At 56.3% G+C, this 22,434-nt stretch overlaps 2 protein-coding genes and 3 non-coding genes across 5 annotated transcripts; all 5 read left to right on the top strand.

Moving 5' to 3' along the window:
* The first annotated feature begins 364 nt into the window (after positions 1–364).
* On the top strand, positions 365–10,773 carry mfhas1 (multifunctional ROCO family signaling regulator 1). The gene is made up of 2 exons (XM_030084159.1): positions 365–3,493; positions 9,379–10,773. Exons 1-2 carry the CDS (start codon positions 640–642, stop codon positions 9,507–9,509), a joined length of 2,985 nt encoding a protein of 994 aa, XP_029940019.1. The 5' UTR covers positions 365–639; the 3' UTR covers positions 9,510–10,773.
* A 1,068-nt stretch (positions 10,774–11,841) lies between these two features.
* rpl17 (ribosomal protein L17) lies at positions 11,842–16,715 on the top strand. The gene is made up of 7 exons (XM_030084166.1): positions 11,842–11,900; positions 12,319–12,368; positions 12,649–12,689; positions 14,258–14,392; positions 14,651–14,749; positions 16,242–16,433; positions 16,645–16,715. Exons 2-7 carry the CDS (start codon positions 12,329–12,331, stop codon positions 16,690–16,692), a joined length of 555 nt encoding a protein of 184 aa, XP_029940026.1. The 5' UTR covers positions 11,842–11,900; positions 12,319–12,328; the 3' UTR covers positions 16,693–16,715.
* Positions 12,442–12,508, top strand: LOC115383544 (small nucleolar RNA SNORD58). Its single transcript, XR_003930711.1, has one exon. It is a non-coding gene; the product is annotated as a small nucleolar RNA SNORD58 (small nucleolar RNA).
* On the top strand, positions 14,468–14,533 carry LOC115383545 (small nucleolar RNA SNORD58). The gene has a single exon (XR_003930712.1). It is a non-coding gene; the product is annotated as a small nucleolar RNA SNORD58 (small nucleolar RNA).
* Positions 16,503–16,569, top strand: LOC115383546 (small nucleolar RNA SNORD58). The gene has a single exon (XR_003930713.1). It is a non-coding gene; the product is annotated as a small nucleolar RNA SNORD58 (small nucleolar RNA).
* Positions 16,716–22,434: the final 5,719 nt, after the last annotated feature.

Below are 22,434 nucleotides of genomic sequence, written 5' to 3'. Positions count from 1 at the left end.
CTGTGGAGGAAGAACCGGGTCTGGAGGAGTCCAGGAGGACCTGGAGGAGGACGACCTGAAGACAAACTGTCCAGCAGCTCTGCCTCCAGTGGAGGACGGTGAAGAGCCAGGGCCGGGGGGGGGAAGACGGACGCAGGGACAGCGGTCCTCCTCGGCTCGGCTCCTCTTCATCACTGTCTCGCTGTTTATTTACTTTGTTTGATTTTTTTCCCCATTTTAGAATTTTTCACCATATTAGAGAATTTATCAGGTCAGAGAAGAGTCCGAGGGCCTCGCGTGGCCCCAGAGCCGCAGGTTGAACACCCCTGGGGCAGACAAAGGAGGAGGACCAGGGCGGACCGGGAGGAGGAGGAGTCTCCGGCTCTGACGCACCCTCCGCTCCGCGGCTGCTCCCAGACTTCCCTGCGCGCCGCCCCGCACCGTCGAGCCGCTGAACGCCCGGATCTCCCGCACCCCGCGCGCCGGAGTCCCGCCATGAGTCCCGCAGAGCCGAGCGGGGGCTGAGGCCGGACCGGAGCGGAGCCGGGGGGGGGCGATGCCTCCCGCCCGACGCTCGAGCCTTCCTGGAAGCTGCGCCGCTCCGCGCGCCGCCGTGAGGGACTGTGAGCGCGCGCTGCGGCGGATCCGTGCGGGACAGCTATGAAGAGCCTGCAGGAGCCCCGGGAGGACGGGCACGGGCACGGGCACGCGCCCGGCCCGGACCTGAAGACGGCCCGGCTGTGGAGGGACGCCGCGCTGCGCTCCCGGAAGCTGCGCAGCGACCTGCGCCACCTGACGCTCTGCGCCAAAGACAACCGCCTCGCGCTGCCGGACGACCTGGGCCACGTGGAGGCGCTCGACCTGGGAAACAACGGCCTGCGCGAGCTGCCCGACGCGCTGGGCCCCGCCCTCGGCAACCTGCGCGTGCTGGTGCTGCGCAGGAACAAGCTCTCTGCGCTGCCGCGCGCGGTGCTGGAGCTGGGCCGGCTGCTGGAGCTGGACCTGAGCCACAACCTCCTGCGGGGCCTGCCGGACGGGCTGGGCCGCCTGGCGGCGCTGCAGAAGCTGTGCGTCAGCCACAACGCCATCCAGCAGCTGCCGGTGCAGCTGGGGGCGCTGCGGGCGCTGGAGGAGCTGGACCTGAGCTTCAACCAGCTGCGGGAGCTGCCCGCCTCCTTCGCCCAGCTGGCCCGCCTGCGCACGCTGGACGCCGACCACAACCGGCTGGGCCGCTTCCCGGCCGAGGCGCTGGCGCTGGGCGAGCTGGAGGAGCTGGACTGCTCCGGGAACCCGTTCCGGGCCCTGCCGGCCGACGTGGCCCGGCTGCGCGCCGCCAAGGTGCTGTGGCTGAGCGGCCTGGGCGTGGCGGCGCTGCCCGACGGCTTCTGCGACCTGCGGCGCCTGGAGAGCCTGATGCTGGACGGGAACCGCCTGGCCGCGCTGCCGCCGGCGTTCGGCCGCCTGCAGAGCCTCAAGATGCTCAACCTGTCCTCCAACGAGTTCCGGGACTTCCCCGAGGCGGTGCTGAGCATCGCCGGCCTGGAGGAGCTGTACCTGAGCCGCAACCGGCTGAGCCGGCTGCCCCGGGACATCGCCCGGCTGGAGAACCTGGTCAACCTGTGGCTGGACAACAACGTCCTGACGCACCTGCCGGACGCCATCGTGGAGCTGCGGCGGCTGGAGGAGCTGGTCCTGCAGGGGAACCAGATCGCCGTGCTGCCGGAGGACTTCGGCCGGCTGTCCAGGGTCAACATCTGGAAGGTGAAGGGCAACCCGCTGGTGCAGCCGCCGTACGAGGTGTGCCTGAAGGGCGTGCCCTACATCGCGCTGTACCAGCAGGAGCTGGCGCGCTCGCAGCTCGCCGTCAAGCCGCGCCTCAAGCTGGTGCTGTTGGGCCGGAGCGGCGCCGGCAAGACCCGGCTGAGGCGGAGCCTGGTGGGCGGCGCCGGGGCCCCGGGGACCCGCGGCGTGGAGGTCACGCCCTGGACGGCAGACGCCGCGCGCCACCTGACCTTCCTGGTGTACGACCTGTCGGGGAGGCGGGACTACGACCTCATCCAGCCCTTCTTCCTGTCCCCCGGCGCCCTCTACGTCCTCGCCGTCAACATGAAGACGTACTCGCCCCGGGACTTCTACGCCCACGTGGGCTACTTCCTGCGCCTGCTGGCCGCCAAGGTGCCGGACGCCGTGGTGGTGCTGGTGGGGACGCACGCCGACCTGTGCGGCGAGGCGGAGCTGGAGGAGCGCGGCCTGGACATCCACCGGCAGATCGGCCTGCAGGAGCGGCGCGACGTGCAGAGCCTGCGGGGCCTGGTGCAGCAGGTGGACCGCGCCCTGGAGCAAGGCGCCGGCGTGCGCGCCTCCAGCCCGCACGCCCCCTTCTACGCCGTGTCCGACCGGAACCTGCGGCGGCGCAGGGCGCGGCTGCAGTTCGCGCTGAGCCACCGGCCGCGGGTGCTGTCGCCCGTGCTGACGGTGGGCGCGGCGCCGGCGGGCGTCCGGCGGCTGCGGGACAAGCTGTTGTCCGTGGCCGACCACGGCGACATCTTCCCGGCGCTGCGGCGCGTCCTGCCGCGGTCCTGGCAGACGCTGGAGGAGCTGCTGGCCAAGGCGGAGGAGCCGTGGCTGTCCTGGTGGGACGCGGCGCGGCTGGGCCTGCAGGCCGGCCTGACGGAGGACCGGCTGCACGCCGCGCTGTCCTTCCTGCACGACAGCGGCAAGCTGCTGCACTTCGAGGACAGCCCCACCCTCAAGGACTACATCTTCCACAACCTGCCGCACTTCACCGCCGTGCTGGACGCGCTGTTCCAGCGGGACGAGGCGGCGCTGCTGGAGCGCCTGCTGGCCGAGGCGGAGGACGAGAAGGGCGACGACGCCGAGGCGGGCCGCCTGCGGCGCCACGTGGACGGCTTCCTGCGGCACGGCGTCCTGCCGGCCGCCGTCCTGAGGCCGCTGCTGCGGCCGCTGGTCCGGACGCCGCAGGACCTGCAGCTGGTGGCGGAGCTGCTGGAGAAGATGGGCGTCTGCTACTGCGTCAACAAGCCGCGCGGCAAGCCGCTCAACGGCGGCGCCGCCGCCGCCGCCTGCTACAAGTTCCCCGGCCACGTGGGCGGCGAGGAGCCCCCGCCGGACGCCTCGCCGCCACCGCCGGGCCCCGCCCTCTCCGTGGAGCAGCTGCACATCAGGTACAGCTTCCCGTCGCTGCTGCCGCCCGGACTCTTCGCGCGCTTCAGCGTGCGGATCGACCGCCACGTGGGCCGGCGCTCCGACGGCCGGCGCCGGATCCTGGCCTACCGGGGCAAGGTGCCCGTGGTCATCGCTCTGCGGGACGACGCGCTGTCGGTGGCGAGCCGCGCCGCGCTGCCCGACATCTGGACGGCGTGGCAGGCCGTCACGCCGCTGCTGGAGGAGCTGGAGCTGCTGCTGCAGGAGTGGCCCGGCCTGCCGTACTGCGTCCACATCCTCTGCTCCAAGTGCCTGAAGAGCGGCTGCAGCAGCCCGCACGCCTTCCCGGGTGAGTCCGCCGCCGCCGCTGCCCCACCGTACCGCTGCCCCGCCGCCGCCGCTGCCCCACCATACCGCTGCCCCACCGTACCGCTGCCCCGCCGCCGCCGCTGCCCCACCATACCGCTGCCCCACCGCGCCGCCGCCGCTGCCCCACCGCGGCGTGGCCGCTGCCCCACCGTACCGCTGCCCCACCGCGCCGCCACCGCTGCCCCACCGTACCGCTGCACCACCGCGCCGCCGCCGCTGCCCCACCGCGGCACCGCCGCTCCCCCACCGTGCCGCTGATCCACCGCGCCACCGCACCACACCCATACCACGCCCTGCCTGTGTTACTGTGTGTGTGTGTGTGTGTGTGTGTGTGTGTGTGTGTGTGTGTGTGTGTGTTCATCTTCCCGTTTAAATGACCTTTCAAGTCGAAACATCTTTTTTCTCAACTTTCTGAAATTCCTGTAGTTCTCCTGTTGGTCCACTAGATGGCGCTGTTGGTTAGTTTAGCCATGAGAACATTAACAGTGGAGAACACCCCGGTTCCTCCAGGTTCCTCCAGGTTCCCCCCGGTTCCTCCAGGTTCCTCCAGGTTCCTCCAGGTTCCCCCCGGTTCCTCCAGGTTCCTCCAGGTTCCCCCCGGTTCCTCCAGGTTCCCCCCGGTTCCTCCAGGTTCCTCCAGGTTCCTCCAGGTTCCCCCCGGTTCCTCCAGGTTCCTCCAGGTTCCCCCCGGTTCCTCCAGGTTCCTCCAGGTTCCTCCAGGTTCCTCCAGGTTCCTCCAGGTTCCCCCCGGTTCCTCCAGGTTCCCCCCGGTTCCTCCAGGTTCCTCCAGGTTCCTCCAGGTTCCCCCCGGTTCCTCCAGGTTCCCCCCGGTTCCTCCAGGTTCCTCCAGGTTCCCCCCGGTTCCTCCAGGTTCCCTCTAGGGTTGTCAACATTTACAATTTCCTCTACAGGTGTAAGCGGGACTTCTAACCGCCGTGTAACCGGTTACATGTGATGTCATAGATTTATCGTTTCCCATTGTATTAGCCTCGTGAACTGGCCCCGCCCACTCCTCATCCACATTTGGATTTAGTAGCTGGGGGGTCTGGGGACGAGGCAATACAAACTCCAGCAGGGGGCGTCGGTTACTCCTTTGACTGACAGCACACTTCAGCCAATCAGTGCTTCAAAACAAATACGTCATCAACATGCGTTAGCTTCTCTAAGAGTTAGCATTAGCTCATTAGCTCTAGCTTCTCTAAGAGTTAGCATTAGCACATTAGCTCTAGCTTCTCTAAGAGTTAGCATTAGCACATTAGCTCTAGCTTCTCTAAGAGTTAGCATTAGCTCATTAGCTCTAGCTTCTCTAAGAGTTAGCATTAGCTCATTAGCTCTAGCTTCTCTAAGAGTTAGCATTAGCTCATTAGCTCTAGCTTCTCTAAGAGTTAGCATTAGCTCATTAGCTCTAGCTTCTCTAAGAGTTAGCATTAGCACATTAGCTCTAGCTTCTCTAAGAGTTAGCATTAGCACATTAGCTCTAGCTTCTCTAAGAGTTAGCATTAGCACATTAGCTCTAGCTTCTCTAAGAGTTAGCATTAGCTCATTAGCTCTAGCTTCTCTAAGAGTTAGCATTAGCTCATTAGCTCTAGCTTCTCTAAGAGTTAGCATTAGCTCATTAGCTCTAGCTTCCTTACACACAAAGACAGGTGAAAACGTCTTTTCCTGTCAGACCCTCTCCAGGCCAGACTCCTGCTCTTGCTGGATTGCTGTAGTTCTTGGTATTTTGGCTGTAACTTTATTGACTGCAGCGTTCAGACGATGGTTAAAGTCTGTAATCTCTGCTACGCTCAGTGATGATGTCACTTCCTGTTTAGCCACCAGAATTTGCCAAAAAAATTTGAAAACAAAAAGCGGCAACGCTGATTGGCTCGGCCGTTTCATGGGCGAGCCACTTTCTCTTTCTATTGGCTCGTCCCCAGACCCCCCAGCTACTAAATCCCGATGTGGAGTGGGCGGGGCCGGTTTACGAGGCTGGCGCGATATGACCACTAGAGGGTCCTGTCTCGACTGAGATCCAGTCCCTCGTGGTCCCGTGAAATCAGACGGTGCGGCGGTTCTCAGACTGACGTTCCGTTTCAGCTGTTCGTTTGATGATCTGTTACTCACTGATTTGTTGCATCTAAACTCCCTCATGCTAGCCTGTGAGCTGCTAGCGGTTGCTGGTAGCTCACTAGCTAGCGTTAGCATCGATGCTAGCAGTCTCGCCCTCCAGCTTGTTGGGTGTTTCCATGGCAACTGGTCTCTGCTGTTGTAAACCAGCTTAGCCTGACTCAGCCTCCAGCCAGCGAGGCTGGGCTCTGTTCCCCCCTGGTCCCCCCCGGTCCCTCCAGGTCCCACCTCTGTTCCCCCCTGGTCCCACCTCTGTTCCCCCCTGGTCCCCCCCGGTCCCTCCAGGTCCCACCTCTGTTCCCCCCGGTCCCCCCCTGGTCCCACCCTGGTCCCACCTCTGTTCCCCCCTGGTCCCACCTCTGTTCCCCCCGGTCCCACCTCTGTTCCCCCCGGTCCCCCCCTGGTCCCACCCTGGTCCCACCTCTGTTCCCCCCTGGTCCCACCTCTGTTCGCTCCAGGTCCCCCCCGGTTCCCCCCGGTCCCCCCTGCAGGGTGTGGGTTCCTCTCAGTGTTCTGCGTTCAGACGTTCTCTCACCTTCTATGGTCATGATATTTTTAGCTGCAGCGTCGAGGCTCTGCTGAGTCTCAAGACGGAGCGGTTCGATTCCGGGAGGGGGAGGAGTTCTGAGAGCCCCCCAGGATCCCCCAGAACCCAGGTCCAGAACCTAGGTCCAGACCCAGAACCCAGACCCACAACCCACAACCCAGATCCAGACCCAGAGCCCCCAGATGAAAGCAGCAGTGTGGACTCACACACACACACACACACACACACACACACACACACACACACACACACACACAAAGCTGATTGCCATGAAACAGGTTTTCAGAACGGTTCTAAAGCGAGCGGCGGCCGTGCTAGCATTAGCATGAGAGACGCCCAGGGCTCAGACGGGACAGCAGTGGTGCATCATGGGAGCCATGCAGGACGGGTCGGTCCACTGCACGTTCAGCCTGCAGGTTTAATCCCCAAACATCCGCTAACTGGATTATCACACACACACACACACACACACACACACACACACACACACACACACACAGAATAACATGTTTGTAGAGGCCCACCACGCTGCTACTGACCCTGTTAGCATTAGCATTAGCACTGCAGTAAGCAGTCCACTCTGAGCTCCTGCTGTCACTTTCACTCCTGCTTGGCGTCAGTCCAGCTCATGTTCTCCTCTGGAGTTAAACTCAACTCTGTGTGTGTGTGTGTGTGTGTGTGTGTGTGTGTGTGTTAACCTGGGTCAGATGAGTGTAAGCCTGTTATGTCACTCATTGTGATCCCTCAGTGTTATCTCTTACATGTGACTCGTGTGTGTTTTGATCTGTGTGTGTGTGTGTGTGTGTGTGTGTGTGTGTGTGTGTGTGTGTGTGTGTGTGTGTGTGTGTGTGTGTGTGTGTGTGTGTGTGTGTGTGTGTGTGTGTGTGTGTGTGTGTGTGTGTGTGTGTGTGTGTGTGTGGGGCAGTCGAAACGCTGAGACGTTCCGTCCACGTTCCGTGGAGACAGGTGAAGGCAGTGGAACTGACAGTTAGCATCTGTTAGCCTCTGTCCCGTTAGCCTCTGGTCCAGGTTCTGAGCCTGCAGGTTCTGTGAGTCTCAGTGGAACCAGGACTATAATCTGGATTAAAGCGTCAGGAATTATTGTGGAATTGATCAGATGAACTCAGAGCCTGAAGGATCAGACCGGAAGGCTCAGAAACCAGGTCAGAGTGTGTGTGTGTGTGTGTGTGTGTGTGTGTGAGAATCAGATGGTATTGAGCTGCAGATGTCCTAAAATAGAAGTATTACCATGTGAGAGTAATCCAGGTAGCGCTCTCTCTCTCTCTCTCTCTCTCTCTCTCTCTCTCTCTCTCTCTCTCTCTCTCTCTCTCTCTCTCTCTCTCTCTCTCTCTCTCTCTCTCTCTCTCTCTCTCTCTCTGCTGGGTTCTGTGGACCTCCGCCCAGACTGTGGCTGCAGCAGCTGCTACACCTGTAGAGACCTGTAGCTCTGTAGGTGGAGCTACTGCCAGCTGCTGATCTGTCTGTTCCGCCTGTTTATTCCACCTGTTGATCCATCTGTTGTTCTGTCTGTTGCTCCGCCTGTTGTTCCGACTGTTGAGCCGCCTGTTGTTCCACCTGTTTATTCCGCCTGTTGATCCATCTGTTGTTCCGCCTGTTGTTCCGCCTGTTGTTCCACTTGTTCCGTCTGTTGTTTCGCCTGTTTATTCCACCTGTTGATCCATCTGTTGTTCCGTCTGTTGATCCGCCTGTTGTTCCATCTGTTGTTCCACTTGTTGTTCCGTCTGTTGTTCCACTTGTTGTTCCGTCTGTTGTTCCGCCTGTTGTTCCGCCTGTTGATCTGTCTGTTGTTCCGCCTGTTGATCCATCTGTTGTTCCACTTGTTCCGTCTGTTGTTCCACTTGTTGTTCCGTCTGTTGTTCCGCCTGTTGCTCCGCCTGTTGTTCCGTCTGTTGATCCGCCTGTTGTTCCACCAGTTTATTCCGCCTGTTGATCCATCTGTTGTTCCGCCTTTTGTTCCACTTGTTCCACCTGTTGTTCCACCTGTTGTTCCGTCTTTTGTTCCACTTGTTCCACCTGTTGTTCCACCTGTTGTTCCGTCTTTTGTTCCACTTGTTCCACCTGTTGTTCCACCTGTTGTTCCGTCTTTTGCTCCGCCTGTTGATCCATCTGTTGTTCCGCCTGTTTATTCCGCCTGTTGATCCGCCTGTTGTTCCGCCTGTTTATTCCGCCTGTTGATCCACCTGTTGTTCCGCCTGTTGTTCTGTCTTTTGCTCCGCCTGTTGATCCATCTGTTGTTCCACCTGTTTATTCCGCCTGTTGATCCACCTGTTGATCCGTCTGTTGTTCCGCCAGTTTATTCCGCCTGTTGATCCACCTGTTGATCCGTCTGTTGTTCCGCATGTTGATCCATCTGTTGTTCCGCCTGTTGTTCCGCCTGTTGTTCCGCCTGTTGTTCCGCCTGTTGTTCCACTTGTTCCGTCTGTTGTTTCGCCTGTTTATTCCACCTGTTGATCCATCTGTTGTTCCGTCTGTTGATCCGCCTGTTGTTCCATCTGTTGTTCCACTTGTTGTTCCGTCTGTTGTTCCACTTGTTGTTCCGTCTGTTGTTCCGCCTGTTGTTCCGCCTGTTGATCTGTCTGTTGTTCCGCCTGTTGATCCATCTGTTGTTCCACTTGTTCCGTCTGTTGTTCCGCCTGTTGTTAGGCCTGTTGATCTGCCTGTTGCTCCACCTGTTGTTCCGTCTGTTGATCCGCCTGTTGTTCCACCAGTTTATTCCGCCTGTTGATCCATCTGTTGTTCCGCCTGTTTATTCCGCCTGTTGATCCACCTGTTGATCCGCCTGTTGTTCCACCAGTTTATTCCGCCTGTTGATCCACCTGTTGTTCCGCCTGTTGTTCCGCCTGTTGTTCTGTCTTTTGCTCCACCTGTTGATCCATCTGTTGTTCCGCCTGTTTATTCCACCTGTTGATCCACCTGTTGATCCACCTGTTGTTCCGCCTGTTTATTCCGCCTGTTGATCCACCTGTTGATCCGTCTGTTGTTCCACATGTTGATCCATCTGTTGATCCGCCTGTTGTTCCGCCTGTTGTTCCACTTGTTGTTCCGCCTGTTGATCCACCTGTTGTTCTGCCTGTTGATCCACCTGTTGATCCGCCTGTTGATCCACCTGTTGATCCGCTTGTTGTTCCGCCTGTTGTTCCACCTGTTTATTCCGCCTGTTGATCCGCCTGTTGTTCCGTCTGTTGCAGGTGAGCTGCTGACTCAGCCTCGTCCTGAAGGTCTCACTGAGGTCATTTGTCCAAAAAACGGTTCTGAACGAGTCAACGTGGCTCTGATCTACCCCCCAACCCCGACCGCACTCAGCCCCGCCCTCCAGTGACGGAAGCCCCGCCCTCCAGTGACGGAAGCCCCGCCCTCCAGTGACGGAAGCCCCGCCCCTGCTGGCTGAAGCCCACCTTCCAGTGATTGAAGCCCCGCCCTCTGCTTAATGACGCCCTGCACTTTACTGAGTGAGGCCCCGCCCTCCAGTGATGAAAACCCCGCCCCCGCTTACAGAAGCACCGCTGTGCGAAGCCCCGCCCCTTGCTGTGCGAAGCCCCGCCCCTTGCCCCTCCTGCTTCATCAGTGAGTTCAGAGAGAGAACTGGAGGTGTTGCCGTGGAAACGCAGAGCCGCCTGTAGCTCCAGAACGTCTGATGGTCTCCTTCATTCTGCAGGTCGGGTCTTTATGTCCGACGATGATCAGGACCAAAAATGAGCACAACCCCCCCCCCCCCCCCCCCACCCCCCCCCAGGCTCCTCCTCTCCGGCCTTCAGGGCGGAGCGGGTGGAGGAGCTGCAGCAGGACGGCGAGGTGAGCACGGAGCTTTGGCGACAACTTTCAGGACTCTTATTTTGACTGTGTGACTTTTAATGTGAAAGGAGGGCTTTTAATTTGAAATGACGGCCTTCTGTCTTTTTATGAGGAAAGTTTGAGAATAAAAATCAAAGAAATAAAAGTCAAGTTTCACCTTCATCAGAGTTTTTTAGATGTTTCAACTTTTCAATAAATCGTTTTTTACATTGTTTTGAAAAAAAAATATTTTCAAATTTGGATAATTTTTCACTGTTCTTTATTCTGAAAAGCCAACTCAAACTCACTTTAATTTTTGTTTTTCCTGAGAAAAGTCTGATACTTTTATTCTGTAAATTTGATTTTGATTCTCAAAGTATATTTTTAATATTTTCACTTTATTCTGAAATACTTTGCCTAATTTTGACCTGTCAAATAAATTTATTTTGATAAGATTTTTTCCTGAAATTTCCCTCTACATTCTTTTATTTTGACATGGTCGAACTTTCACTTTATTTTTTGTCGTGTTTTTATTTTGAAAAACCTTAAAAATCACTGTTTTATTTATTGTCTTCATTTGAACTTTATTGAGAAAACACACAATTCAGCTGAACAAGCCACTTTTCTTCTTCCTCTTCCTCCATCTTCACCTCCTCCTCCTCCTCCTCCTCCGTTCTTTTCTCTGCATCACATGTAAATAATATCTTATTTTTATATGCACACACAGTGTGTTCCTTCAGCTTTGACCGTGTGTGTGTGTGTGTCACAGTCCAACTGAAATTAAACCAAATAAACAGGAAGTGGCTTTTATAGCTTCGCATGGCATTGTTTTCATTTCTCACACACACACACACACACACACACACACACACACACACACACACACACACACACACCCACACCATTCCTTCAGCACCTCCTGGACCCGTTGACTTCAACAGGGAAACAAACGAAGATGGTCCGGAAGATTCAGGTCTGGATCCAGTCAGAGATCCATGTGGTCCAGGAAATCCTCCAGAGTTCAGGAGATCCTCCAAGGCCAGACGTTTCTTCTGCAGAACAAAATTAACCTTGAAATTAACACAAATACATAAAAACCTTTCAGAACCAAACAAGCACAACTTCAGAAATTAACACACAAAACAGAAAATTACACTGTGTATTTGTTGTGTATGTTGTGTTTCTCTGTGTAAGTCAACTTTATTTCCAGAGTTCCTCCAAAACAGTGCAGTTCATGAATAGACACAAAACTCTGACCTCAAACACGAAGAGAGAACAGCAAGACAACAACGAAACAAACAAACAACACTACCACCCAATCAAAGTGGGTCAAAAGCCATGGAACGCCGTGATTGCAGTCCCCCCTCCCTCCACCAGGGGCCGCTCCCTGCAGTTCCCCCTCCCTCCACCAGGGGCCGCTCCCTGCAGTTCCCCCTCCCTCCACCAGGGGCCGCTCCCTGCAGTTCCCCCTCCCTCCACCAGGGGCCGCTCCCTGCAGTTCCCCCTCCCTCCACCAGGGGCCGCTCCCTGCAGTCCCTCCTCCCTCCACCAGGGGCCGCTCCCTGCAGTCCCCCCCCCCTCCACCAGGGGCCGCTCCCTGCAGTCCCCCCTCCCTCCACCAGGGGCCGCTCCCTGCAGTTCCCCCTCCCTCCACCAGGGGCCGTTCCCTGCAGTCCCCCCTCCCTCCACCAGGGGCCGCTCCCTGCAGTCCCCCTCCCTCCACCAGGGCCGCTCCCTGCAGTCCCCCTCCCTCCACCAGGGGCCGCTCCCTGCAGTTCCCCCTCCCTCCACCAGGGGCCGCTCCCTGCAGTTCCCCCTCCCTCCACCAGGGGCCGCTCCCTGCAGTTCCCCCTCCCTCCACCAGGGGCCGCTCCCCTCCCGCCCCCCACATTAAGCGCCTCCCTCCGCGGCTCTTCCTCTTTGCTCCGCGGCCCCTCAGGTAGGAGCTCCGTGTCTTTCTCACTTTGTCAATCTGTCTCGAATCTGTCCTCAAACTGCGGCATCGGCCTTCGCGCTGCTCCTGTTTTGTGTCTCCGAGCTTTAGTCTTCGTCTCGGAGGTGTTATTTCTGAGGATGGAGGGGAAAGCCGGGTGTAATTCGGGTTTTGAGTTCTCACACTGTTCCGCCATGTTGGCTCCCCGGCGGAGCGGGACAGACACGTTCTCCCGAGAATTCCACTGTAGCGCGTCTTTGCTGTTTTAAGTTTCTCTTCTAGTCGCGTTAAATGTGTGAAATAGATGTGGTTGTTTCCCTGCGGCGCCTCAGTGCGACCAGGCTAGCTCCGTGCTAACGCTGCTAGCTCCGTGCTAACGCTGCTAGCTCCGTGCTAACGGATTAAAACCTCGTTTTCGTTCCAGATCTCTGAAAATGGTCCGCTACTCTCTAGACCCGGAGAACCCCACTAAGTGTGAGTACGGGAGCCGGGGTGAGGGGTGTGTGTGTGTGTGTGTGTGTGTGTGTGTGTGTGTGTGTGTGTGTGGCGGCTGTGATGACTCCTTAGGACACCTTTGGATTCTCCATGAAAAGAACTGAATGAGTCTGAGCCGCAGAGACCAGGTCCAGGTTTAGCTTCAGTCTCAGCCTCGGCTGTAGGTGTCACCGTCTCTGTCCGTCTGTCCTCACCGTCTCTGTCCGTCTGTCCTCACCGTCTCTGTCCGTCTGTCCTCACCGTCTCTGTCTGTCCGCAGCCTGCAAGTCCCGGGGCTCCAACCTGCGGGTCCACTTCAAGGTGAGTTCCCCGCAGATCCGGACGGCGTTCTGCTCAGTGATGCTGTGATCAGTTCAGCTCAGCCGCAGCCTGCTGGGGTCAAAGGTCAGGTGACCTGTCCATCGGTTCTGGTGTACTGATCCAGTGCTGCTCCAGCTGGAACAGCAGGATCCGTGGACCTCAGGACCGGATCCTGGATTGAGACCCACTTAGCTAAAAGTAGAGTTTTATTTTGAAATGCACTCGACTGAGAACCCGCCGCTGCGGGGTTCCTTCAGAACGCAGAACCGTGGAACCCGGTTCTCTTCCAGCTCAGCCTGACCTCACCAGGAGGCTGGAGGCGGAACAGGGTTCCCCACAGAGCAGCAGCAGACCAGCGCGGTTCCTCCGGAGCGTGGGAGCCAGGGCCGCACCATGAACCGACACCTCGTCCAAACTGAGGCTTTAGCTGCTGCGGTAACCGAACCGCGCAGGGCCGAGGCTTTTAGAGGCGATTGACAGACCTGTCCGCCAATCAGAACGTTCGAGTCCCGCGTTCCGGGCCACCGGCCAATCAGAAATGACAACAGGAAGCAGTATGTCTGCACTGCACCGCTGCAGCTAACTAGCGTCATGTTGCTAACAACAAACCCTGCAGTGCTCTGCGGTGTCGTGAGGAGCAGAAGGTTTTCAGTGCGATTCCATCTCGGTGTGAAAATGTCTGAGATGACAGCAGGAGAGGGGGCGGAGCTGCTGGTGTCAGAACTGGAGCTCAGCTGTTTGGACTCTGGGTTTGAAATAAAAGCCGACGTGGAGCCAGGTGTCGATGGTCGCCGTGCAGCAGCCAGATCCAGAGGAAACGTGTACCAACGCCTGAAGACTCACCGCTACACATTACAGAAACGTAGACAAGTCGTAGGTTATTCTCTCTCTCTCCCTCGATCGCCCCACAGCTCAGCCTTCATCCGTTCATCTCTCTCCATGAAAACATGAAGCTGCAGCCTAAGAATGAGAGGAAGACGAGCCAGAGCAGGATGACTGACCGACTGTGATCTAAGAATATTACAGCAATAAGGATGAAGTTTTTTACCCTTTATCTGTAGAGGCTGGCCAGTTCTTTATTTTACGAGTTGAAGTTGGTTTCACAGTGGCGCCTGTTTGCGGTTCTGGTTTTTAGTTTCCATTTATTTCACGTTGGAAACTGTCGTCTCAGTAATGTTCTGTGAACCATGCAAGCAAGACCAGTAGAGTTACAATGGACAGCTCTGGGTTTTGATTATTTTGTTATTTCATTAAAACAACGCACTTTTTTTTTTTTTTTTTTTGTCGTGACGCAGACAGCACGGTGGCGTCTCGCTGCCTGAAGCTGCGTCAGGTTAGTTTACATTCGGTTATTTTATGTCAGCTTGAGCGAGACCATGTGAAAGTAACCATTTTTTTCGACCTTGATTTTATGTTTTCTGCATTTGAAAGAATAAAATATGAAAATCGCAAATCGAATCGCAATCGCATTATTGTTCAGAAAAATTGCAATTAGGTTTTTTTGTCAAAATCGTGCAGCCCCAGTGGGAGCTGTGACGTTCCTGACAGAACCCTGCTGTGTCCTGCAGAACACCCGGGAGACGGCCCAGGCCATCAAAGGGATGCACATCCGCAAGGCCAACAAGTACCTGCGGGACGTGGTGGTCAAGCACCAGTGCGTCCCGTTCCGCCGCTACAACGGAGGCGTGGGCCGCTGCGCTCAGGTGAGGGGGCGGAGAACCGGGGGCGGGGGGGCGGAGAACCGGGCTGGGTCCTCCTGGTCTCCGGTTCTCCTGCGGCTGCACTGATGACCTCTTAGGACACCTTTGGATCAAAGATGAAACCAACTGTTGAGTCTGAGCAGCTGCTGGACCTGCGGGTCCCTCTGGGTCTCGGCGGGTCCCTCTGGGTCTCGGCGGGTCCCTCTGGGTCTCGGCGGGTCTCTACGGTCCAGTAACTGTCCCTGTCTCTCTGTCCCTCAGGCCAAGCAGTTCGGCTGGACTCAGGGCCGCTGGCCCAAGAAGAGCGCCGAGTTCCTGCTGCACATGTTGAAGAACGCCGAGAGCAACGCCGAGCTCAAGGTGAGAGAGAGAGAGAGACACTCAGAGAGAGTGTCCGTCCTCAGTCTGTCCAAACTGTCCTCCACATTGACTCATTCAGTTTGGTCACTGAGCGATCCTCCAATCACATCACAGGATTCACCACCGATTTCTGGTCACTGGTTGTTGCCCCGGCGGTGGTGGTTGTTGCCCCGGCGGTTGTTGCCCCGGCGGTGGTGGTGGTTGTTTATGGTTGTGTAGGATCCCTGTTAGCTTCCACCGAGTGTTGCTCCTCCTGGGGTCTAAAATTAAAAACATTAACAAATTATTACAGTCAAAGAAAAGTTACAGCAGAAGTTTACGAAGACATTTCTCGCCGTACGAATTGACGACTGTCAGCAGGTCTCGCCAGAAACCTGACGGCTGAAATGCTTGGAACTTGGAGTCTCTAATTGTATGAGGTAGTGGTTGTTGTTGCCCCGGTGGTGGTGGTTGTTGCTCCGGCGGTCTGGAGGTGAGGAGGGAACATCTGGCGGACAGATGTGGGGATCTGGTCTGGAGCTGCTGGCGTTCATCAGGTTCCGTCAGTTTGTGGACCGGATCAGTAGAACCCTTTAGATCTGCAGGCGGGTTCCGGTGTCGGTGTTTCCTGTCCTAGATTTTGGTCCTTGGGTGTCGGCTCTTCCTGTCACTGAAGCAGAACTCGCCAGGCGTTGGATTGTTCTCCACTAACGGGGAACGCGAGCTGGTCTGGACCGTGGTGAGAGGGCGAGTTTGACCCTGCCGATGTGTTGCAGTAGTAATCCTGCTACTACTGGGGGACGGCGTCCCCCACACCGTCCTCGAGGACGGCGTCCCTCTCCATTGTCGGCCTGTCCACTGACGGGTTCTGTTGATCGCCTCACTGACCGCTGGACGGACGGAGGAGACAGAGGGACGTCTCTCTGGACAGACTGAACCGTCCTGAATCTGCAGAGAAAACAGTGATCTGAAGATCAGCTGGACGTGACCCCGTGACCCCATGACCCCCGGACAGTCAGGAGGGTCTGCTCCATCCAGGAGAACATTCAAATGAAGTGTGTGTGTGTGTGTGTGTGTGTGTGTGGTTACTCTCACCAGGTGCAGGAACTTTGTCTTCTGCAGTTGCACTGAATCACCACTAGAGGCCCTGTGTGGTTCAGATGCTGCTGATCCCATTAAGCCATGCTGATCAGTGATCAGGTGATCCGCAGTGATCAGGTGATCTGCAGTGATCCATAGTGATCAGACTGGTCATCAGTCCCCTGCTGCATGCTGGGTTCTGCGGTTCCAGCTGACGCTCCTGATAGGTTCTCTACTGGGCTTTTCTTGTGAAACCGCTCATGCTAGCTGACTAGCGGTAGCGTGGTGCTAGCAGGTTGCTGGGCCGTTGCCACGGCAGCCGGTGCCGCTGAGGGGGGGTTCTGAAGCGGAGAACCCTCCAGAACCCACTGTCGGTTCATCCGCTCTGTGATCGCCGGTGACCTGTGACCTGTGCGCCGTGCCCCGCCCCCAGGGCCTGGACGTGGACTCCCTGGTGATCGAGCACATCCAGGTGAACAAGGCGCCGAAGATGCGGCGGCGGACGTACCGCGCTCACGGCCGCATCAACCCCTACATGAGCTCGCCCTGCCACATCGAGATGATCCTGACCGAGAAGGAGCAGATCGTCCCCAAGCCCGAGGAGGAGGTGGCGCAGAAGAAGAAGGTAGGCCGGGAGGGGGCGGGGCCAGGAGGGGTGGGGCCGGGAGGGGGCGGGGCTCTGCAGCAGCTGCAGTCACTGTGATGACCTCTTAGGACACCTTTAGATTCTCCATGAAAACACCCGAAGAGTTCTGAGAGGCTGGCGCTGCTGCTCTTCCTCCTCCTCTTCCTCACCTCTGCTCCTCTTCCTCACCTCTGCTCCTCTTCCTCCTCAGGTGTCTCAGAAGAAGCTGAAGAAGCAGAAGTTGATGGCTCGTGAATAAACACAATAAAACTCGTTTCTCTCACTTCCTGGTTCTCCGGGTTTTCTTTGAGTTGTGGTTCTGGACGTGAGGTTCTCCGTCGGTTCCTCAGCAGAACGCCTCCTTCCGGGCGGTTTCTCCAGCCACAGAACCGGTCTGGGATCTTGGATTCCGTCCTGAATCACATGACCTCAAAACCAGCCAATCAGGAGGGGGCGGAGCCTCACTGGCCAGTTCTCCACTAGACCCCTGTAACTCCAGATGAAAGGTTCTATCAACGGAACGTTCCACATGAAGAAGAAGCACATCTCTGAACTGCAAACATGTGCTTCTTCTTCTTTGTAGCAGGTGTCGACCAACACCTCAGGTGCACAGCGCCCCCTACTGTGTCTCTTGGTGAACGTACTTCAGTTTACTTCCTGATCACCGTATTCTCTTCAGAGATCTGTAAAACCAGCAGCAGGTATTTTGCGACACCGGGCTGTGGAGGAGGAGAGGCTGAGGGACCAGGAGGAAGTATTGGTCAAACTAATGAGTTTTTGGACGATTAAAGCCGTTCTGGGAGCCGGCGCCACACATGCCCCATTGGCTAACAGTATATGGAGGTCTGCAGCTCCACTGTGGATCTAACTTTCTCCCGGACCACTTTTCGGATCAGAAAACCCTTCTGAGTGAGTAGATTGTTCTACATCTTTCTATAAACAACGTGAAAACTGTTTAAACCGAACTTATCCTTGAAGTTCAGTGACAGACTGTAAAGGCAGAGGAAGAGTTCCAGAGCTTCGGTCCAAGAACAGCAAAAGAGCGCTCACCAAACGTTCTATATCTCGCCCTGGGGACAACCAAGGAGGTGCCACTGTTTGATGGTGTGGAGACAGTTATTGAGAGGGTGTAGCGCAGAGCGATCATTATGGATAACTGGAAGATAAATCTGGAGATCGTCCGCATAAAAATGAAACTGGATGTTGTGACTGGAGATAAGTCGACCAAACGGCAGCATATGTAATGAAAACAGAAAGGGACCAAGAATAGGACCTTGAGGCACTCCAGACGAGAGAGGAGCAACAGAAGACGCAAACTCATGTATACGTACCGAAAAAGATCTGTTTGAGAGAGAAGAGGAGAACCAGTTGAGAACCGCACCCTGCAGGTCTACAGTGTGCTGAAGTCTGGAACTGAGGATGGTACGATCCACGGTCTCACAGGCCGCCGTTAGCGCCAGCAACACCAAGACAACAGAACTTCTGTTGTCTGGAGCTGCCAGGATGTCATTGTGGACCCTCGGCAGCAGACTGGTGCTGCGTCTCCACCTGAAAGGTGGCTTTGAGGTCCAAAGTCAGTCCTGGAGGGCCGCAGCCCTGCAGGTTTTCCATGTCACCCTGCTTCGACACAGCTGAATCTCATGAGGACTCATGGCCAAGTCCAGCAGAAAGCCTGATGACCAGCCTCATTGCAATCAGCTGTGTTGGAGCAGGGAGACGTGGACAACATGCAGGACTGCGGCCCTCCAGGACCCACTTTGGACACCCCTGGCCTAAGATGTCAACGGCCTCTTCATAATACGAGCAGCGACAGCGTCTAGCGCTCAGGTTGTAGACTTCAACCCCTGGACAGCTGCTTTGAGGTCCACAAGAGTAACAGGGTCAAAATTGTCAAGCACACATTGAGCAGCAGGAGTGGATGTAGGAGCTGCAGGAACAGGTGCAATAGCTCGCCTCACACACAACTTTGTCCAAAAAAAATTGTTTAAAAGCATTGCAGGTTTGTTCAGAAACATCGTTCAAAGCAACAGATAGGGTTAATGACAGAATGAATGGTTCTGAACAGAACTCCAGGGCGGGGGCTGTTCCTGAGGAGATTGGCGAGGTCCTGCCCTTTAGCATCCCCTACTGCCCTCTGAAAGGCGGTGAGGCTGTCCCGAAAAGTGTCCAGAGACACCTGTAACCTGTCCTTCCATTTGCGTTCCGACGCCTCAGGGCTGGAGTTGTGTCACTGAGCCAGGGGACAGAGGGAGGTCTAGTAGTCACTGTCTTAAAAGGGGCTGCAGAGTCCAGGATCTGGGAGCAGGCGGAGAGGAAGCGGTCTGGACATGAAGGAGATGTCAGTTCAGGAGCAGAGCAAAGGCCAGAAGCAGAAAAGGCCTTTACTACAGATGAGGCAAAGATGCGGCGACGCTGGGACGCGAGGCGTGGCCGCAGGTGGAACAGCGCAGACGAAAACTGTAAAGAGAGTGATCAGTGATGGGAAGAGCTGACAACTCACAGATGGACGCTGTGATCCCCGAGAAACCATTACGTCTAATGTATGACCTAATGCCGGGCGGACGCTGTGCGATTTCGAGGGAATTTCACCACGATTTTGCCGTGGCAGACCACGCTGCGTCACCGTGGAAACATCGCAGCGCCGGGACGTCCGGTCGGGAGGTCGTGAGCCGTACAGTGTGAGAACGCTCACGAGGAAGGATTCATTGCTGCTACGATCCAACGATAATGCTGCGACCTCCCCATCAAACTTCTGGCATGTCAGAAATTCTCGCCGTAGCTCGCACAGTGTGAGTGGCGTTACGTCACGATTCTACGTTCGCACCTGCGCAGAAGGCGCCGGCGGAGCTAACTGTATTCATCATAACGTTATCGGCTACAGATGAGGAATTCGCCGGGGCAGTATCGTGATTAAAGCAACACTGGCTGGCTCAGTGCGGCTCAACGCTAATGCTAATTGCTAATGCTAACGTGAAACTATCATAGCTACAGTAAAACAATATATAGTTTACATGAACGTTACCTCAAGCTCCTGATGAAGGATGGACATCCCATAACGACCACGTCTCCTCAGCCATTCACGTACCCGAATCCTTTTCTTTTTTCCAGTTTCAGCGCAGAAGACGGCGCACACAGCTGCAGCAACTTGCTGCCTGCTCGCCGTCTTGTTGTCATGCACGCTGTGGTTGTCATAGGAACGCGGAACCTTGGTTTTTCGTTGTTCACACTCGAGCACGTCGTGCCGTCACACGCCGACTGACGCCGTGGTTGTCAATAATCCTGACCGACAGCGGTCGTACAGTATGAGTGCACGTCGCAGGGTCAGAGTACGAGCGACGAACCCAGTCGCGCAGTGGGAGCATTTCCCCGACAGTCAGATTTAAAAAATCGCACAGTGTCCGCCTGACATAACCTGTGAGTGGGACCAGAGGTGGACTGTGTGAGATCCAGACAGTCCAAGAGAGATTTAAAGTTATTGGCCAACTCATCTGAGGAGCAGCAAACGTGGATGTTAAAGTCCCCACAGATTAGAATGTGATCACACTTTGGCATAAACTCAGCTAGAAACTCGGAAAACTCACTCAGGAAATCCTTTTTCAGTTCAGGTGGCCGATAGATGACGGAACACAGAACGGGACAGGGGGCGGAGTCAATGCAAATACTGGGAGCGCAAAGCTGGAGTGCCCCCTGGTGGACAGCGTGTGGCAGTTCAAGGACTGCTTGTACACGGTGGCTATCCCTCCAGCCCTCCCCGTTTGTCTCGGGGAGTTTAGGAACCGGTAGCCGGAGGGGAGGAGCTCCGAGGACAGACTGACGTCACCTGGTGGCGCCACGCTTCCACGACGAAGAGCAAATCCAGATTGCGGGAGGAGACGATATGACTGCAGACAAATGAATTCTTGTTGATCGATCTGGCGTTGCAAAACCTCATGCGGCACGAGGACGAGGCGGCAGGCAACGCTGTCACACGAGTGATCGGGCGGAGGTTTTCCAGGACAGGATTTCTCCCAACAACTTGGAGAAGAGACGGCGGAGTCCGGGCCAACAGGACGAAGCCAGGGGGACGGAACCAAGACGGAACTCTGAGCAGCGGGATCATTAAGGTCCACCATGGAGCTCTGGTGGAAAAGTTTGAGCACAGGAGACTCTGATTGGCTGAGGGACGGTGTCTGTCCTCTGACTGGGTGAGGGACGGTGTCTGTCCTCTGATTGGCTGAGGGACGGTGTCTGTCCTCTGATTGGCTGAGGGACGGTGTCTGTCCTCTGACTGGCTGAGGGACGGTGTCTGTCCTCTGATTGGCTGAGGGACGGTGTCTGTCCTCTGACTGGCTGAGGGACGGTGTCTGTCCTCTGATTGGCTGAGGGACGGTGTCGCTGGAGGTTCTGGGGGAACCTTCACGAGGTCTGATCAATACTCTCATTTTTCCTAAAGTCAGTCCTGAACCAGCCGGAGGGCCGCCGGGTCCGGTTCTCCCGGTTCTCCCGGTTCTCCTGGTTGTCCCGGTTCTCCCGGTTCCAGAGAGAGATGGATTCTCGTTGTGAGAGTTTGGAGAAGATGATGACAGCTTAGTTTGGTAAATGTGTTGTTTTGTTCTTCCCCAGAACCGACCATCCTTTATTTCACAGTAACACCTGAGCGGAACCCGAGAGGAACCCGAGAGGAACCCGAGAGGAACCCGAGAGGAACCGGGCCAGTTCTCCGTACCTCTCACTGCTCCAGGGGTTTGTTTCTCTACTTTCAGAGGCTCGGGTCCAGGCTTTCAGGGGAATCCAGGTCTTCAGTCCCTCCTCTGCAGGCTGCATGACTGAGGAGCGGCTGGCCGCAGCTCTAGAGCGACCTCCAGTGGCAGATCACGGTTCCTGCAGTTTGCCAGGACAGTGAACAGCTGTAACAGCTGGCCTGAACATCTGGACCGAGGCTCCGCCTCCAGCTGAGCTCCACACGACGTTAGCGTTAACGTTAGCGTTAACGTTAGCGTTAACGTTAGCGTTAGCGTTAGCCTTCCTGTGGCCGGATACGACATTTACTTTCTTCATTATTCATCTTTAATCCCTCATGTCATCTCTGGCGGTTTGTAGACCAGTCCCGGCCCCGGCCCCGGCCCCGGCCCTGGCCCCGGCCCCGGTCCCGGTCCCGGCCCCGGCCCCGGCCCCGGCCCCGGCCCCGGTCCCAGCCCCTGTCGGGGACATAACGGTTGTGTTGTCTGCATACATCAGGAGCGACATCAGGATCCTCAGTCTGATTGGTTGACATCCTGCCTGCAGCAGGGCTCCAGGTCTACTCCAGGTCTACTCCAGGTCTACTCCAGGTCTACTCCAGGTCTACTCCAGGTCTACTCCAGGTCTACTCCAGGTCCAGGTTTACTCGGTGATCACTTCATCTCTTCCTGCTGCTTTTCCGGTTCTTCACGTTGTCATGGCCTCAGAAAGCGGCTGTTCAGGATTCTGAGCTCAGACACTGGACCTTGTGTTGAAGTCCTGCTCTGACTGTAAATCCTCTGAAGAACTCGGAACGCTGCAGCAGAACCTGGACAGCGTTCCGTTTTTCACATTCATTCAGTTTTAGGTGTTTTGATGTTAGTTTTGACAGCTCTCTGCTAAATGTTCTGAAGTCGTCTCTTTTAGCTTCTCGCCTCGTTCTCTTATGTTCTGTACCTTCATGGCCAAAAGTTTTGAGAATGACACAACTGTTAAGTTCACACAAAGTCCGCTGCTTCAGGGTTGCTCGGCGTTTTGTCAGATGTTTCTGTGGTATGATGAAATACAAACAGAAGCATTTCATGAGTATCAAAAGCTTTTATTGAGAATTAAACAGAATTCATGCAATAAGTCAATATTTGCAGTGGTGACCCTTCTTTTTTAAGACCTCTGCAGTCCTCCCTGGCTGCTGTCAATCAACTTCTGGACCAAATCCTGACTGTCGGCAGACACCAGTCCATTCTTGCATAATCAATGCCTGGAGTTTGTCAGAATTTGTGGGTATTGGTGGTCCACTGCCTCT

The sequence above is a fragment of the Salarias fasciatus genome (assembly GCF_902148845.1).
Source record: "Salarias fasciatus chromosome 7 unlocalized genomic scaffold, fSalaFa1.1 super_scaffold_4, whole genome shotgun sequence".
Lineage (NCBI taxonomy): Eukaryota > Metazoa > Chordata > Actinopteri > Blenniiformes > Blenniidae > Salarias > Salarias fasciatus.
Note: the sequence above shows the minus strand (reverse complement) of the source record. Positions and strands in the feature narration are given on the sequence as shown.

What these genes read in the sequence shown, in the direction of transcription:
- mfhas1 (XM_030084159.1), top strand. Translation starts at nt 640, where the DNA reads ATGAAGAGCCTGCAGGAGCCCCGGGAGGACGGGCACGGGCACGGGCAC. An exon ending in CAGCCCGCACGCCTTCCCGG is followed by an intron (nt 3,494 to 9,378) that starts GTGAGTCCGCCG and finishes CGTCTGTTGCAG; the next exon opens with GTGAGCTGCTGACTCAGCCT.
- rpl17 (XM_030084166.1), top strand. Translation starts at nt 12,329, where the DNA reads ATGGTCCGCTACTCTCTAGACCCGGAGAACCCCACTAAGT. An exon ending in CCCGGAGAACCCCACTAAGT is followed by an intron (nt 12,369 to 12,648) that starts GTGAGTACGGGA and finishes GTCTGTCCGCAG; the next exon opens with CCTGCAAGTCCCGGGGCTCC. An exon ending in GCGTGGGCCGCTGCGCTCAG is followed by an intron (nt 14,393 to 14,650) that starts GTGAGGGGGCGG and finishes TCTGTCCCTCAG; the next exon opens with GCCAAGCAGTTCGGCTGGAC.